The following is a 17992-nucleotide window of genomic DNA, read 5'->3' as shown; positions in this document are numbered from 1 at the left end:
CTGAGATTCTCCAATCTCGCTCGCCTCTCCACAACTGCCAGCAAGAATGTAGAATCAGTCAAAACTCCATTCACTGCAGCGGGACCGGAGAATCCCAGTCTGGGCGAGGTCAGGGAATTCTGGCCATAAAAGTACAAGGCTTCCTTCTGCACCATCAGTTGAATGTTGGATGCATCTTGCACGATCAGGACACAATGCAACACCAACATCACAGATATAATGCACCTACGTCTTGGAGCCTATCACAGGTAAGATAACGACAGGCTTTTTAAAGACTCTAAAGAGAAAACTTTATTTGAAAATACTGACATACCACCACCCAAAATGGAAATTGACTGGAAGCTTATGGTGATTAAAAAAATGAAATGTTTTTCCTGGTTATTTCATCCATAGGAGAACATGACAACTCAATTCACATTTTTTAAGGTTAGAATCCCAGTTATGTCCTTTGGATGGGATGTTAAACTGAGGTCCTGTCTTCCCACTGAGGTGGATGCAATGATTCCATGGCACTATTTCGAAGAGGAGTTCTCCCTGGCATCCTGGTCATTATTTATCCTTCAATTAACATCTCAAAATAGATTAATTGGTCATTATCTCATTGCTATTTGTGGGAGCTTGCTGTGCACAACTGCTTGCTACAAGTGATTACACTTCAAATAGTACTACACTGACTGTGAAGTGCTTTGAATTATCCAGTGGCTGTGAAAAGCACTACACAAGAGCAAGTATTTAGCTTTATCTAAAAGCTAAAAATCAAATGATACAATCAAGGGGGAGGGGGTGAAACGAGTGAACAAGGGGGACTCTATCCTTGTTCTGGAATGGAGGGGAGGGGGTGAAGGTTGTGGCACAGGAAATGGACCACACACTGTTGAGGGCCCTGTCAACAACTGTAGATGGGAAACCATGGTTGAGGAAGGAGCACATATTAGAAGAACCACTTTGGAAAGTGGCATTATCGGAGCAAATGCGACGGAAGCGAAGGAACTAAGAGAAAGGGATGGAGTCCTCACAGGATTGAAGATGGAGTCAAGAGGAAATAAGTTTGGTGGGACAGGAGCATGCTGACACAATGGACCTACCTGGATAGTCCTTTTTGTAGATTTTGGGAAGTAGGTAGAAGTGGCCTGTCCAGGCTTGGGAGACTATGAGGTTGGAAGCTGTGGGGGGCAGGCATTCGGAGGAAATGAGATCGGTAACAGTGTTGGAGATAATGGCTTGATGTTCAGTGATGTGGTCATGGTCCAGGGGGAAAGTAGGAGAAAGTATGTGAAATTTGGCACTCAGTCTCTGCGAGGTAGAGGTTAGTGCACCTTGGTCAGCAGGTTTGGACCTGAGGGAGTGATGAGCAGAAACTTCGGAAGGAGAGGTTGGAATGGGTGAGGGGGGCAGAAAAATTAAGACAGCCAATGTCCCGTTGACAGTTCCCAATGAAAAGACTGAGAGTAGGCAATTGTCCCGGCAGGGGTGTCCAATCGGAGCAGAATGTTGGAGACACATGAAAAGGATCTGTGGAACAGGGGGAGGACTCTTGCCCAAAGAAGTGGGCACAGAGATGAAGGCGACAGAAGAAGAGTTCAACAGCATGACGAGCCTGGAATTCATTGAGGTGGGGACATATAGAACATAGAACAGTACAGCACAGTAAAAGGTACAAAGCTAAGTCCTTTGCTGAGAACAGCATGCTCAGCCTCAATGGGGAAGGTCAGAGGGTATGGTGAACACACGGCAAGGGCTAGGGCTAGAAGAGATGGGGTTCGAGGGATTGGGACTGGTGGGGGCCTAAGATTCGCAGTGGTGTTGATGAGTGGTTAAAGCTCGTGTTCCTTAACATCTGCAGGAAACAGGAAAAGTTTTTTGTTCAAAAAGGTCGAATGATGCAGAGAATGAAATGAAACTGGGGACAGGGACAGCTTTGCGAGAGAATTGAGAGATGTCTTCAGGTGGCGGCGCATGGCAGAGTAGCTTTTAGTATGTGGCAAGATAGCAGTTCGAAGAATGCTGTATATCCTGGAGATACCTGTAAATTAAAGCTTTGTATGAAGGTCTTTCGCTTATTGAATAAACATGGCATCTGCTACCTTGTGTGTATTCAATGTATACTCTATTAAAAATACACATTTGAATTCATTTCTTTAAATCTATAGAAAGTTTAACGTTTCAGACGATTGGCAGGTGATGCATCACAAGAATTTACCCTCTGCAAACTTCATGAAATATAATTATTGAGCACAGGAGTTAATTGCCTCAATTTCAAAAATGTTTACCTTTAGTTTAATTTTAAAAAAAGGTCCTTGAGATGTCAGGAAGGAAGCTTTATTTCAAGTATAACAGACATTTTCCTTACCAACTGAATTCAGCTTAGGATTCAAGTATTTAATAAAAAATGTTAACCTTAAAAAAATTGAAAAATTACATTCAGTCAACAGGAAAACATCAGAAATTAATCAATACTTAAGACTAGTGTGCTGTAACCAGGTCTCACAGTTCAAACAATGTCAAACTTTGAATATACGATTCAGAACTCCAGATATCCACACTTGTCACTCAGATATACTCTGGCGAAAGCTATTCTTACTTTATAGCTGGAGACATCAGTTTAAAGTAATAATGTATTCAGATATTTATTGAGATCTTTAACCGGAAGTTTAACAATTTTCATTTTGTACAACCACCTGTAGACATTCATTTAAAAGGTTGCAGTTCTCAAAAATCAGTCCCTGTACACAGTCCTCATAGATTATTTTACAAGTTTTATTCCAGCTTCTCATTCTATCAGTCCTGGTTTACTTCCGCCGTTTGTGACTTCGGTGCCGGTCCTCATCACGGGAATGATGCTCTCTGAAATTATACATGAAAACTATGTTAAATCTGTCCTGCTACACAAGGATTCCATACCCTGCAACTAGAGTGAACCACTTTCCAATCGGAGATATACTCACTTCTCTCGTCTTTTCCTCGAGTCTCTTCCTTTATCCCAGTCTGGACTTCTTTTCCGTTCATGTGGACTTTGGTTGCGGTTCTTCCGCCGGCTGTCATGATCTATAGTCTTACTATTTCCAGTAGATTGGGATTCCATTGAAGGAGACCGTTCATCACCAGATCTTCTTCTATAACAGAAAAATACCCACCTCAGCAAAGAAAACGGTAATACAATGCTATTCCTTCACCAATTACCCTTTGGAAATTTCACAATAAAGCAGCTAAAATGAACCAGTTAGGTGCAATTAAAGTAAAATGAAAACAAAATGACTGCAATGTTGCGAGAAGTTTGCACAACAACATTTATGCTAAGTTTTAAAGTTTATTTATTATCGTCACAAGTAGGCTTACATTAACACTGCAATGAAGTTACTGTGAAAATCCCCTAGTTGCCACACTCCGACGCCTGTTCGGGTACACAGAGAATTTAGCATGGCCAATGCACCTAACCTGCACATCTTTTGGACTGTGGGAGGAAACCAGAGCACCTGGAGGAAACCCATGCAGACATGGGGAGAACGTGCAGGCTCAGTGACCCAAACCGGGAATTGAACCCGGGTCCCTGGCACTATGAGGGAGCTTTGCATTATATTCACACCTAAAAAAAGGTGTTTTTACTCATTGCTTTTGTATGTCGAAAAGAAACATACAAGCAATTCAGTCAACTGTTTTCAGTTGGCTGGAAAAAGTAACATTTGTTCATTTCCCTCAATCTTTCTCTCCCTCATCCCACTCTCGTGAAATTTAGAAACTTGCCATGCACAGAAATCAATAAAACTGCCACATTCCAATGTTTATAAGATGACTCCAACCAAGGTTCTAATTATGTCTCAGCAGATTTATTTATTGAGTGCTGCAGCTCAAGATGATGAAAGGTTGAACCCCAAATTGATGCTAAATTAACCAATTCTAACTAATTACTCAATTAATGACAATGATTGCTTGTCATCTAATTACATGAGATGAAAAGCAAACTTATATTTGTGAGATAGAGAGTGGGGAAACCAAAAAAAAATTCTTCAGGATGACAGTTTTCATATCATAGATCACAACATTTTATTAGGTTGCAAATGGCACAGCAGGTAACTTAGGTATACAACTGACTCAGTGGATTTAAGTTATTTGTGGAACAACATCCAAATTTGATTTGATGGTAAAACAGTGATGGGTTGCTTCTAGGACCAAATTGACTCCCACTGTTTCAAGTGCATGGTTGGACATGCATGAGAAATTCTCCATTTAAAACATAATTTTACTACTTCTATGTACAAATTTAATCATTTAAGTATAGACCAGAATTCTCAGGTATCATACATCCCTGCCACCAGTGAGAACGGAGAATTTGACGCTCAGCCAAATCTCCATTCACAGCAGTGGGACTGGAGAATCCCAGCCATAATTTCAATCTTTTCTGGGTGTTCATTGTGGATTGTAATGAAGCAAAAGTAGAAATCTATCCTCACTCACTAAATGATCAACAATTCACCTCATCTATCTGGATTTTTGCCACTTCTCATGGTCAAATCCAAACAATTTTGACAACTGCATACCTGCGAGAAATTGTAGAGCCTTTCAAAGATAATGAAGAGTTCTGATCATCATTCTCTTCAGTGTTACTGTAGTCATTCTGGTCGTTCCACTGTCTTGACAGTTCTTCCATATGTACATTAATAACATCCTTAATTATCTAAATTAATTAGGTACAATAAAAAGGATTAAATTTTAAACACAATAAACTGACAAGCTAAGAGCACATACAATAAATTCACTTCGAAACCGACTTCAGACCCACAGGCTGATTTCACAAGCGGTATTAGAATTACAACATAACCATCATTATCTAACACAACACAGGACACTCCTCCTCCCCCTGGTGGTGAATAATGGAAATTGGCAGATAGTCCTCACACAGTCTTAAAAATCTCATGCAGCAATAATGCGCAAATACATTACAAATAGATTTTAATCATCAGAAAACTAGGACAACATACAACCATTGGAAATCCGATAAATAATTTGAGGAGCAGATGACTGGGGTGCAGATAATGGAAGTTTTTGGACCATTTCCATCACTACTCTACATTTTTCAGTTTTCGTGCAGGATGACTCAAAAAAAAAAGTTCTAGTCACTTTACTTTCATGTGGCCTTGATATTTAGGTAAGCTTTTTAGCAATGTGGGCAGCATAACAAATTAATTGCTCTTGGACACTGGGTGCCTTAGTTTTCAAAGAGAATCAGGACTGGCTCTCAGGTCAAATTAAATAAATTACAATAGATGTACAAGTAGACAAGACCAGTTATATACTGCACAAATCTGCCACCCTGGTGTTCAACTAAAGGAAAAAAACAAGGATTACAATACTAAACTCCAAGTTAACCCTTTGTTGATAGCTTTATAATTCTATTCCAAGCATTTTCTTTGTGCTATTTACAACCTTAATTCCTGATGAGATTCACGAAATGAGTATGTTGAAAGAATAGGAATAAAATAATGAAGGGAAATCTAAAATGAATGAACTAATTAACTTAATATTCATCCTAGTTTAGACAACATTAGCTCATAGACCCTTACCTCTGTGTAAGATTTCTTTGTAATATGAACATTCTTGGCTCTGTAAGATTGGCGACGACGTTTATAATCTCTCATTTCAGCAAGAATTTCAAGGTGTGACTTTGGCCCTTTCTGTTCATCATCTATGTTTGGATGAGGAAGACATTTTTGAATACACATAATAAAAGTGGTCTGCATAATCACAGCTGAATGCAAGTATGGATCATACAATACAAAAAAAAACTTGAAACCCAACAGTAATCTGCACTAGTACCAGACTTTGCTTCCATAGTTCCAAACAAAATAGGCAGACTACATCTTTGGACAACTCTAATGCCGAAACTATCTATCCCTGCAAAATCTAAAAATGATTTATGATACATCTATAGTTAAATTTAGTTAACTACATGGCTTAGGATTCAATCTCAACCAGACACATTGATAAATGATCATGAGCTCTAAAAGTAATATTCTATTCCCCAATATGACCAAAAGACCATGATTTTTAAAGTTAAAGTTTATTAATTAGCCACACGTAGGCTTACACATTCATACTGCAATGAAGTTACTGTGAAAATCCCCTAGTCGCCACAGTCCTGTGCCTGTTCGGGTACACTGGGGGAGAATTTATCATGACCAATTCACCTAACCTGCACATCTTTGGACTGTGGGGGGGGGAAACCAGAACATTCAGAGGAAACCCACGCAGACACGGGGAGAATGTGCAGACGCCTCACAGGCAGTGACCCAAGCCAGGAATCGAACCCAGGTCTCTGTGAGGCAGCAGTGCTAACCACTGTGCAATATATTTTAACCAATAATCAGTACTGGTTGTTCAAGGTTATTGAAAAAACAGGATCACTACAAGAGAAAGGAGGACTTGTGGCAGAGTGGATAGCTTCCCTGCCTGAGCCAGAAGCTCTGAGTTTAAGTCCCACCCCAAGACTTGTTGGTTCATAACATGGCCAAAAGGTTCAACCTACAAAATCCTTCCAACTTGTCAACGGTTGGCGGTAAGAGTGGGAGACACTCCTGGTCAGCTATGCTTGGAGCTCCTTAAGCTATAAGCCTCTGGTGACAGACTAGCAAACTTTCCAAGTAAAAATAAGTTATGGGAACAGCTGAAAGTCTGCCTTGTGCACCACCAGGTGCAGGAAGAGAAACAACAACAAGAGAAAAGGGAAGTTAGCTAGGAACAACCCTTTGAGCCTATTTCATCATTCAGTTAGATCATGCCTGATCTGTACCTCAACTCCATCAATATGCCTTGGTTCTGTAACCCCTCCAAAAAAATCTGTCGATACTGAAATTTTCAATTTATCTGATCTCAGATGTTTGGGGGAACAACGTTCCAGGTTTCCACTACCCTGTGTGTGAAGTAGTGCTGCCTCATATCACCCTTGAGCAGACCAACTCTAACTCTATGCATCCTTGTTCCAGCCTTGCCTCCCAGAGGGAACAGTTTTTCTCCATCTACCCCATCAACTGCTTTAATGATCTTAAACACATCAATTAGATCACCATTCAACCTTTAATATTCAAGGGAATACTAGTCTGTACAACCTATCAGTGATAGACTGTACAGACTAGTATTCCCTTGAATATTAAATAATGTAATACTTTTAGTACTGATATCAGAGTGGTGAACACACTCGCAACCCCACCAAGGTTTTCCTAAAGTAATGTGCAAAACTGAAAATATGAGTCCAATTGAGCTTTACACATCTAACATAACTTGCACCCCATTCCATTTCAGCCCCCTTAAGATAAAGACTAACATTCTGTTTGGCAATTTAATTATTTTTTGTATTTGTCGACCAAGTATTTCGTGATTTCTGTACTTGGACTTCTAAATATTTCTGCTCCTCCAGTTCATAAAATACCTCGATCTATTCATGTTGGGTCCAAAGTGGATGACCTCAGTTCCCTCCATAGAACTCCATCTTCCAAAATTTTTCTCACTTATTCCATAAACGCCCCCTTCCAACTTTCTGCACTATTTACTGTGACATTAAATTTAGTGTCTTGGATATACAACTATTTATCCCATTTGTAAAACCCACAACATTTATGCACTCAAACAAATCAGAGTCTAGAATAGAACATTAATCAAACCAACCCTGCTGCAATCAGATATATTTTTAACAAGAGCTTTGGTGCGAGATTAAAACAGTGGTGATGTTGTACATTACCTTATATTTGAAACTAGACTATTGGTTCTGGTATTAGTAGAAGAATACACCAAGAAAGTACAAGCTACTAAGTTAAAAAGAAAAATCAAATACAAACCTCGACTGAGTTTTGCAGCAAGGTCCACATATAAATCATCATTTTCAATAGATTTAGTTCTTTGCTGGTTGGTTTCTTTGACAACACGTTCGTAGATAGCTAGGCGATCAGCAGGCGTTAGATCACAGATGAAATGCTTATGATTCTCAGGAACCTCACGGGGTACTGACGAATAATCACCTATATATATATTAACAGTTTATTCAGTTACTCCTAAACTTCATATAATTTTCAAACAAAATAGTGCAAGTCCAACTTCCACATGGAAAATGGGCTATTGTATGCGTTGTCCACCAAAAGCAATTTATAATTTTTATATTTTAAAGGTTCTGCAGATATCTTGAAAGATATCTGGTGATTAGCAAGAACGCTTTCTCAATTTCCAATTATGAATATGAAAAAATATTTTAATGCTTACAACAAGCCCAGTAGTGTTAACTGTATAAGCAATCATTAGTTTCAAGTTCCAACCTGCCACATCAATACCAAGGTTGCCATGTCTTGACCAGACCACCAGGAACAGCTCTTGCATTAAACTGAAAGACCGCACCACCTCACTCATGACATAAAATGCTGACAAAGAGGGGTCAGCATTCACTAGGAGGATGGCTGGAATTCTCTAGCCATTCACGCCGGCAGGATTCTCCGGTCCTGCTAGCAGTGCCCCCCGCCTGCAGGTTTCCCACCGGCATGCAGAGATGTCAATGGGACTTCCCACTGACAGCGGTGGGACCAGAGAATCCCGCCACTAGTAAACAACATGCCAGCTCCCGCCAGGAGGAAACACATAGCCAGAGAATCTTGCCCAACATCTTTCAAAGACAGGAATTCGAGGCGTACAGCCTGTGACTCCCCGAAAACACTCCCTACTTGGAGCATCAAATCACAGAATTCTCTTTGCAGCATTTATTAAAAGTTGTAATGAAGTCAGGTTATTCTGCCTTACCAACTAAAGGCATGTGTTGCAAATGGGAATCAAGACTCTGGAAAACATGGCAGTTTCTAAAGCTATAGGATAAAAGTGTCTCATCCAAGAAAGATAAATTTCTGTGTTATCAATATAAAATGTTACACAAAGTCAAAACTGCTTTCAAAATTTGATCTAGCATTGAACTGGTGGGACAATGCATCAATCCACTGCACCAGTTTGGGAGTCCTCAGACTTCTACACAAGAACTAACTTTTCAAACCTGACCAGATTATTCAGGTACAGCAAGTAGATAGAAAAACAAAAAACTCCCATTTCAGCCCCTGTTTACAATCTGACACTACAGCACCACTGGTAGAACAAATGAAAATGGCAGCCATGACTATACATCATGGGATATGGGTAAGTGATTACAAAGAAAAGAAAAATCACATTGCCACAAAATTAAAATAAACTATACTTTTATATCCTATGTTATGTGCTGCTGGTAAATCGAGCTTATTAACTAGATTTAGATGAGGATGTTCAAAACATTTTGTCAAACAAAAACTAAAATTGCACTGAATCTGACATCACAGAAATTAAAAGAGATCTGGGTAAAAATTGAGCAGTATGCTTCAATGTCAGGAATAAGGTCACATATTCAAACAGCTAAAGTGTGAGAATCTCTACTCTTCAATGCAAGATACTGAAGATGATACTGATAATATGCACATGAAAACACGCAACTTATTTCAGGTCCTAAAATTACCTTTGTCACAATAACTAAACCTTTATACTTTTAGAAAGTACTGCCTGTTCAGCAGGGATGGCAAATGAGGTTGCAACTCTAGATATTCCCATAGCACTTTAGGTGAAGTAACTTCATTGCATAAAATTAACCTAAAATGTGTTTACAACCCTTGTGCACTATCATACCGACAGACCATCTGGTGTATGTACAGCAAGTGATCCGCAGAACTTGCAAGTTAGATCCATCTATTGTTTACTTATTAAAACACATGTATGAAGATGTTTTAACAAACAATGGTAAGGAACTGTCAACAACAACAGCCTTCAATTTGACCCTGTGCTTCTGATCTCATAACTCTCCATCACCAAGACTGGCGACTTCTAGTTCCATAATATAAGCCTTTGTACCGTTGAAATCTTCATTCTTGATTTTGTAACCTCCAATCTCAACCATTCCAATGGTCTCCATAAACCTACGCTCAATCAGCTCTAAACACAGACCCATAAAGTACAGGTCTGCTAAGAGATGGTATTTTTATTTCATGGTTATCTGTGTAACTAGGTCCATTCAGCAAACATCAAATACAGATAGAAATGTCTTAATACAATTGTTTACTTCAATTTAACCAGTCCATTAAACTGAGGTTCATATTTAAAGGATATAATAATTTTAAAAGGATACTGTATGACATCAAGTAAAATTCTGTGCAAATCTGTACATGAGGAGAACATTCTTTCATGTTCATCATTCCTGCCAAATATACTCACCCCTGTTACTGAAAGAGAAAAACCAAGAAGTTTAAATTATCATGTTCAAAAGGAATTCCAAATATTTAGTGAAATGTGCATCACAGAATTACAGTTAAGTAGTTAGCTGCCATTGTAACAGTGTCAAAATAATGTTCTAGAGATAAAGGCAAAATACTGCGGATGCTGGAATCTGAAACATAAAATTCTGGAAAATCTCAGCAGGTCTGACAGCATCCAAGGAGAGAAAACAGAGCCAACCTTAACCCTTCACAGGCCAAAGGGTCATCCAGAGTCGAAACATTGGCTCGGTTCTCTCTCCACAGATGCTGTCAGACCTGGTGAGATTTCCAGAATTTTATGTTTCATGGTCAATAGCATTGGCTGAAGTTTATCTTTAGCTAGAGGTACCAAGATTTAACAACTGATGTGAAGCAGGCAAAGTTAGGAATTCCTCATGGCCAAAATCTCCGACATGTGTAGCTTGTATGCATATATTTCACATAAAATGCTAATTTTGGCACTTGTATTGGTCCCAGTATAATGCATACCTACCCAACCCCAATACTAACCAACTATCCTGAAATATCCAGAGGGAATAGAAATGAACATAATATGCAAAAGAAATTGCAGTGAAAAAGATTACTTCTTGGTACACAGTATTATAAATAAATAGTTAATTCAACTGCTTCAAACAAATGAAAAAATACCACTTATCATGCCAGTACAATAGGTTATTACTAGCGAATAGGAGGTCACAAAGGGAAATTTACCCATTAGAGAAGTGAGTCTCGAATTACTTAATAAAGCAGAATTAGACTACAATTACAAGATTTTATTATTCAAAAGCATTTCCATATTGACCATTTAACCTTTAAAAAAATATTTAAAACTCATTGAGCAGACAGTCTTTCAGTTAAGAATGTTAATATAAACTAGGGGAGATTTTTTTGTTCATCGGAACTTGAATAATGGCTTCTAGCTTTTCCATGAACCTCACTTCTATACTGTAAGGATCTACAAGAGATATCAGAGTTAAATATGTCAGTCCAACCTTCAAAACACTACTACTGACTGGTACAAGGGTAAATTCATAGGAGAGTTTTTGCATTGTGCCAGGAGTTTCGACTACACTATGCTTTTTGAAAAATAAAACAATAGGATTACCAAACACTGAAGTTCAATAGCTCATAGTAAATGTCTAAACCTGTGCACTTGAGTTCTCTAACTACATGAGTTTTCATTATACTGTAGACTGAATAGTTACAGTCATGACCATACGTTCCAAGAAGGCAGGACCAATTGCAACAGAATCACACAAGGAACTTGCCACTAACAAGTTACTGAATTAAAATAGGATTGAGCAGCTATTATTAATATTAAAATTGAAGCTTTTTCAGTCCTCTAGTAATGCAATCGATAAACGGCATTGGGTGTCTAAACCATGAGGAAAGAGGTTCACATTGAGAGAGAAAAGGACGCAGAGGCAGCATTATTGCAATATTTAAAGTTCTGAAGGGAATAGATTAAGTGGACTCCAGAATGATTCTCAATATTAATACAAGGGCAAGGCAACTTGGATCCATGCTTGAGGAAAAACCAAAATTTCAGGTTTAAGAAACAACTTATTTACTGAGAACATTTTGATTTTGAAACAGAATCGTAGGCTGGAACTTTCCCAAAAAATGACTGTGTCATAAGGGTGAGAAAACAGGAGCGATCCATGTCAGCCTGTCCAGCCCAAACCGGACAGCAATCATCCCACATTCGGGAGAGTGGCAAGTTGCGCTCCAGTTCTGGAAAGGGCAGGGCCTAAACACTCTGGTGAGCCCAGCTACAAAGTGATTGGGTGCCGTTTTGAAAGGGCACCCTGATAGACTCCTGCCCTCCCCCCACGGACATCAGGAAGCCCAACCGTCCTCCCCCCAAAGGCAACATGTTTCCCTGCTCCTTCCCCGACACGGACCACCGGCATCAGGGCTCTCCCAATGGGTACCCCTTGATGACCCCCGACATGTACCACCTCCATTCAGGCCCTACCCCAGCTGTGCCAGATGGGCACTGCCCAGCCATGTCCCTGACCACCCAGGGCTTCAATGGCTTCCAAGCTCCCCTCCCCCACGTGGCCATCACACCTGATCTGATTCTCACCAGGCTCTCGTCACACCTGAGGATCAGAAGATCCCAGGAGCTGGGAGAATCCGGCTTCAAACAGGCTAAACATATTTAAATGTTGTTTTAAATATGCTAATAAGCCTCATGCCCTTTGCGGTGAGACCCGGTTTGCGCCAGTGACAAGGGACTGCGACGATTGCCAACCATTCGGCACCAGGCGCAAAACCCGTTTTTAGGCCTGCATGCAAATTTTTGGGATTGGCGCGATCTGCACCAAGCACAACGAAGCCAGAAAATCGTGGCCATAGACTTCTTTGTTGCAGACAAGGCTATTGCTGGGCTTTACAATTAAAGTAGGGTTAGAAACCTGTGTCCTTTGAAACAAGGTTTCTGATTGTCTACTGTTCTGTTCCATAGGAACATCAATACAGGAGTAAGCCATTCAGCCCCTCAAATCTCTTCTGCCATTAAATAAGCTTATGGTTGTTCTCTATCTCAACTACTTATCAGCCTTCATTCCATATCCCATGATACCCCCATTTATTTTGGTGGGGGGGGGGGGCATCATTTACTGTAAATTCAATTCTACATAGTGGCTAAGCATAGTCAGCTGAAGCTTAGAAGGAATGTCCCAAAATTTTGTCCCCAAACTACTGACAATGTTCATCCTTCGCAAAAGTTGTATAACTAGCAGTGACAAGGCACATGCAGGTTGTGCCATCTAATGGATAGGGTGATCATTGATGCAGTTGATGGGTTTTATTTTCCTAATGCTCATAATGGCAGTGACATTTGCTTCCAGCTTCTGTACAAAGTTATACACATCTTGAAGACTAGCAATTGAAAGATGGTCTTACTGATGATATAGATAGTGCCTCAGCAGTTCAAATGGCCAGTGCCAGAACAGCTATTGCAAGGTGATCAGTTAGAAGAGGCATCATGATGCAATTGTAGAGTGCTAACGCCCTATATTAAGTCAATTTTACATTGGAATTACATTGAAGGTCTTATAAAATTGTATTTTTTTTTAAACTCCAACTTGGATTTGCTCTTACCTTGAGAAAACACTCTTTCTTCTTTTCCAAGTGGAGCTTTACTTTTTGCTTGTTGAATTATCTGAGCCTGCAAATCTTTATCTAAAACAGAACAAAAACAATTCTCACCATTTCACACAATCTTGAGTGATGGCACTTCAAAGATGAAGTTGAGCTTAAGATTTGAACAAAGAGGTACTCTTGAGAATCATACAGCTTGTCTTTGCTAAGAAAATGTGCATAAGTCATGCTTTTAACATGAAAAACAGAGCATGCATGTGACAGCACACTTATAAAAATATTCAGGTGTTAAGCATAAAATTGCTAAGTCTTTTGCTCCATTTCAGCAACCAAAACAATCTGCTAGGTGCATTTTGTCAATGCTTTTCTGGGATCATTTACTGATTATTCCAGTAGGATTCCTTTCCAGGTTCACTGGTCACCATATTCTAGAAAAGATATAGAGACAATAGAGAAGGTTCTGAGAAAATGTACAAGGCTGATAGCAGAAACATATGGGTGTGCATATCAGGAAAGGATTGACAGAGAGGGCCTCTTTTCTCTTGATAAAGGCAACTGAGGGGTGACTTAATAGAGGTCTTTAAAGGTTTTGACAAGATTGGATAGATAGTATGTTTCCTTTTGTGGGAAAGAGCATAACTAGAGGCCACCAATACAAGATAACCACCAAGAAATCTAATGGAGAAGTGGTGAGAATGGGGGACATGCTGCCACAGCGTTGAAGTGAATAGTGTAGACACATTTAAGGGGAAGCTAGTCAAATATATGAGGGTGATGGTAACAGACGGTTACAATAATAGATTTAGATGAGGAAAAATGGGAAGAGGCTCAAGTGGAGCTTAAACACTGGCTTGGCCTGATTAAGTCAACTGGCCTACTTGTGTGTCATATATCCTATGTAAAATATACACCCATCATTTCCTATGTGTAGAGCGTACAATTGTTGATTACATTCACATTGAAATTAATCATCAAGAAATGAAATCTAGAAGTTACAGCTATAGCCTTCTTGAAAATACCTATGTTGTGTACATACCCATTTTAAAAGTAGGTACCAGAGTTTTCTCATAGGCGAACAAAGGATCATACATTACATCCTGAATGATAAAAAAAATCAAGAAAAGACTGTCACTGTAAAGTTGAATTCACATATAAAACAACATTTACAAACAAGTATTTACCTAATGATGACTTAAGCTTGATAATACCAGCAGCCACACGTTTGACATAGCCCAATGAGAATCCTGGACTACATTTTCATGTTAGAAACATTACACTTCATGTTTAAAATAAACTAATGTATCTTCTAAAACAGAGGACAAAGGATTGTAATACAAATATGTCTGTTAATCATAGAAACCCAACTATACAGGAGGCCGCCATTTGGCCCATCGAGCCTGTACCGATAACAATCCCACTTAGGCCCTATCCCCGTAACCCCATGTATTTATCCTGCTAATCCCCCTGACACTAAGCAGCAATTTAGCTTACCCAATCATCTTTGGAGTGTGGCAGGAAATCAGAGCACCCAGAGAAAACCCATGCAGATAAGGGGAGAACATACAAACACCACACAGTCACCCAAGGCCAGAATTGAAGTCGGGTGCCTAATGCTGTGAGGCAGCAGTGCTAACCACCGCCTCAAATATAATGAATATAAAGCACCTTTAGGTTGTACTATTTTACAAAAAAGAAATCACACTTACTGGGCTTCATATGCTATACACTTCATTGCAAATACTGACAGGTGTGGTGAGCGTTGAGTGCATAATGGGTCATTTTATTAATATCTTCAAAATGATACATTTCAAGCATACATTCTTCATAAATGGAGGGAAGAAGCAATAGGCAAAATTGCATTTCACAGTGAAAATAATCCTAGGAGAGATCTCCATGAACTGATACCTCAGTATAACCATGTCTGTGGATCAGGCATGGCTTTACAGAGAAGCCTCTAAACAGTACTTTTCTAAAATCCACCCTTTTTTATGAATGTTCACGTACAAGTCACAAATGCTTGTTTTACTTTCTCTCTACTGTTCTAGATATCTTACTGACAACCACATACTGATGGGCTCCAGAAAGTCAACAATGCTAATCAACTTCAACAGGAAGTTGATAAATAGAAATATAATCAATGTGTGGGGTGGAACACACTCTGGAAAGATATCATGATGTTGCCAACACAGAATAAATGAATTAATTTGAAGTACCACATGCAGCTTCCACACATCTCTAATCTGTATCTCTGATACAAGATGAACACTTTCTAGAAAGCTGACAATTGAACAAAAACGGATTTGCAGAGAAAACGCTGGGTTACATACTGCCCATTTCAAATACATCTTGCACACTTGCATACAGACCTCTTCTTCTCTAGAATATTCCAGCTTCCTTAGTCTGCACGATGCAACATGCTTCTCCAGTGAAGATTTCGGAAGTTTGTGATCTGCATCGAATGGACAAGTAGCAATTGGATCAGGCTGAAAGAAATTTGGGGAAGAAAGTGTTATGTCCAGGATATCGGTCCTCCCATGCTACAGAAATGTGTTTTATTTTTATATATGTGCCTAACTGCAGACCCATCCTCCCCTTCCAGAGAAATGTATTATATATACACACACTCTATGTTATATATATTCTCTATAACTAGGCTAACTGCAGACCCATCCTCCCCACCAGAGAAATGTATACATCATAGACCCATCCTCTCCCACCTGAGAAATATGTGTTTTATTTATATTTTTCTCTATAACTGGGTTAACTACAGACCCTCCCCCATTATAGAAATGGGTGTTTTATTTATATATATTCTCTATAACTGGGCTAACTGCAGACTGATCCTCCCCTACCAAAGAAGGGTGTGTGTGTGTATATGTAAGAAGTCTCACAACACCAGGTTAAAGTCCAACAGGTTTATTTGGTAGCAAAAACCTGTTGGACTATAACCTGGTGTTGTGAGACTTCTTACTGTGTTCACCCCAGTCCAACGCCGGCATCTCCACATCATGTGTATATGTATACATACATACATACATATATATATAAATATGTATAAATAAATGAGAGATACTCACATACTACATTTTTACATTTTTCCTCTATAACTGGGCTACTGCAGACTGGCCCTCCCCTACCAGAGAAATGTGTGTAAAAATAAATATACATTAGAGAGAGATACCCACATACTATATATTTTTTCTCTATAGCTGTGCTAACTGCAGACCGGTCTCCCCGCCATAGAGATATGTGTGCGTGTATTTTTAGCAGGCCTCATGCAGCCTGGGTCTCTCCTACCGGCTGTGCCGCAACTCCGGGCGCGGCTTGTGGCGACAGGCCCAGTCCCGGGCTCTCGGCGCTCCAGCCCAGCTCGGTCAGGATGCCGCTGATGGAGCGGCCGCAGTGGCGCGCGAACTCGGCCAGCTGGCTCACGCGCTGCAAACGGCTCTGCAGCTGCTTGGAGAACTCGATGTTGGCCTCGACCGCCGCCGCCATCTTGTGAGCGACTGGACGACAACTTCCAGCGGCCGAGGGAGAGCGGCTCGACGACAACTTCCAGTCCTGCCCCCAAGCAGCCGGTTCCGGGTCAGTCACTCGCTCCTTTATACTGTTTTATTTTGGGGGGGGGCGGGGTGGTACCTTTTGGTACTTTGTTCCTCAAAAAAAATTAATTCCACTCATGGTCCCCACACCAGTGACAAACCAGATCCAAGTGGCAAGACCAGGATATACATCCCATCTTGGGTTCAATCAAACAAGATCCAAGCTGCCAGGATAAGGCATTGCACCCCCTCCAGGGCTGGATCTGAGCTTTATTTTAGCCAAAAGACCGAGGTAGCTTTGCAAAATTGCACCAGGTAAAGCCTCGGTTTTAAGCTCATTAGCTACCCTGATCGCTTACACTACCCAGGGAAAACCGATTCCCGGCATGGGTGACTGTGTGGAGTTAGCACGTTCTCCTTGTGTCTGCGTGGGTTTCCTCTGGGTGGTCCGGTTTTCTCCACAGTCCAAAAATGCGCAGGTTAGGTGGATTGGCCATGCTAAATTACCCCTTAGTGTCCCGGGATGCGTAGGCTAGAGGGATTAATGGGGCACATATGTGGGGTTACCGGGGTAGGGCCTAGGTGGGATTGTTGTTGGTGCAGACTCGATGGGCCAAATGGTCTCCTTCTGCATTGTAGGGTTTCTATCATTCTTTCTATCATCATTCTAATCATGATTGCAGGTGTCAGCACACCCCAAGCACAATGGGCTAGCCACGGACCCTACTTGATCATGGTTTCACCCCTCCCTCAGAAAACTAGGAGATGCTTTAAACTGATCTAATCAAGAGTCCGCCAGTGCCCATCCTCAAAATTAGCATCCTTCAACCCTTTACCATCAGGCTTGGCCAACCTTTCTGCTCACATATGTGCCTATTTTCTCACTCAAGGGGCCAACTAACAAATTTCACAATTTGGCACAAAAATAAACTGAATTTCAAAAAAATACTGTTGAGGTTTTAAGAAAAGAAGCAATTGCTGAGAAAAAGTACTGCAATAAATTGTTATGCTAAAAATGTAAGTAATAAGAATAACCAGCAGAGGGTC

The 17992-nt window shown here is 40.2% G+C and overlaps 1 protein-coding gene and 1 long non-coding RNA gene across 2 annotated transcripts in view; one reads left to right on the top strand and one right to left on the bottom strand.

Annotated features, from left to right (window-relative positions):
- Positions 1 to 2303: 2303 nt before the first annotated feature.
- On the bottom strand, positions 2304 to 17171 carry snrnp48 (small nuclear ribonucleoprotein 48 (U11/U12)). The gene is made up of 9 exons (XM_078216818.1): positions 16701 to 17171; positions 15770 to 15886; positions 14440 to 14500; positions 13404 to 13484; positions 7827 to 8006; positions 5559 to 5680; positions 4536 to 4672; positions 2946 to 3113; positions 2304 to 2844 (listed from the first exon to the last, which is right to left on the bottom strand). The coding sequence occupies exons 1-9, from the start codon at positions 16896 to 16898 to the stop codon at positions 2790 to 2792; spliced, it is 1119 nt and encodes a 372-aa protein (XP_078072944.1). The 5' UTR covers positions 16899 to 17171; the 3' UTR covers positions 2304 to 2789.
- Positions 16894 to 17992, top strand: part of LOC144495943 (uncharacterized) — a 43303-nt gene continuing 42204 nt past the window's right edge. The window contains exon 1 of the long non-coding RNA XR_013498363.1: positions 16894 to 16988. This is a non-coding gene — a long non-coding RNA (uncharacterized LOC144495943). The remainder of the gene's footprint in view (positions 16989 to 17992) is intronic.

Source organism: Mustelus asterias, chromosome 7 (genome assembly GCF_964213995.1).
Source record: "Mustelus asterias chromosome 7, sMusAst1.hap1.1, whole genome shotgun sequence".
NCBI lineage: Eukaryota > Metazoa > Chordata > Chondrichthyes > Carcharhiniformes > Triakidae > Mustelus > Mustelus asterias.
Note: the sequence above shows the minus strand (reverse complement) of the source record. Positions and strands in the feature narration are given on the sequence as shown.

Coding starts and splice junctions, on each gene's coding strand:
- snrnp48 (XM_078216818.1), bottom strand. CDS start 16,898: ATGGCGGCGGCGGTCGAGGCCAACATCGAGTTCTCCAAGCAGCTGCAG. Junction 3,114..4,535: donor GGCTCTACAATTTCTCGCAG/GTATGCAGTTGT, acceptor TTTCTGTTATAG/AAGAAGATCTGGTGATGAAC. Junction 2,845..2,945: donor TCGAGGAAAAGACGAGAGAA/GTGAGTATATCT, acceptor GTATAATTTCAG/AGAGCATCATTCCCGTGATG.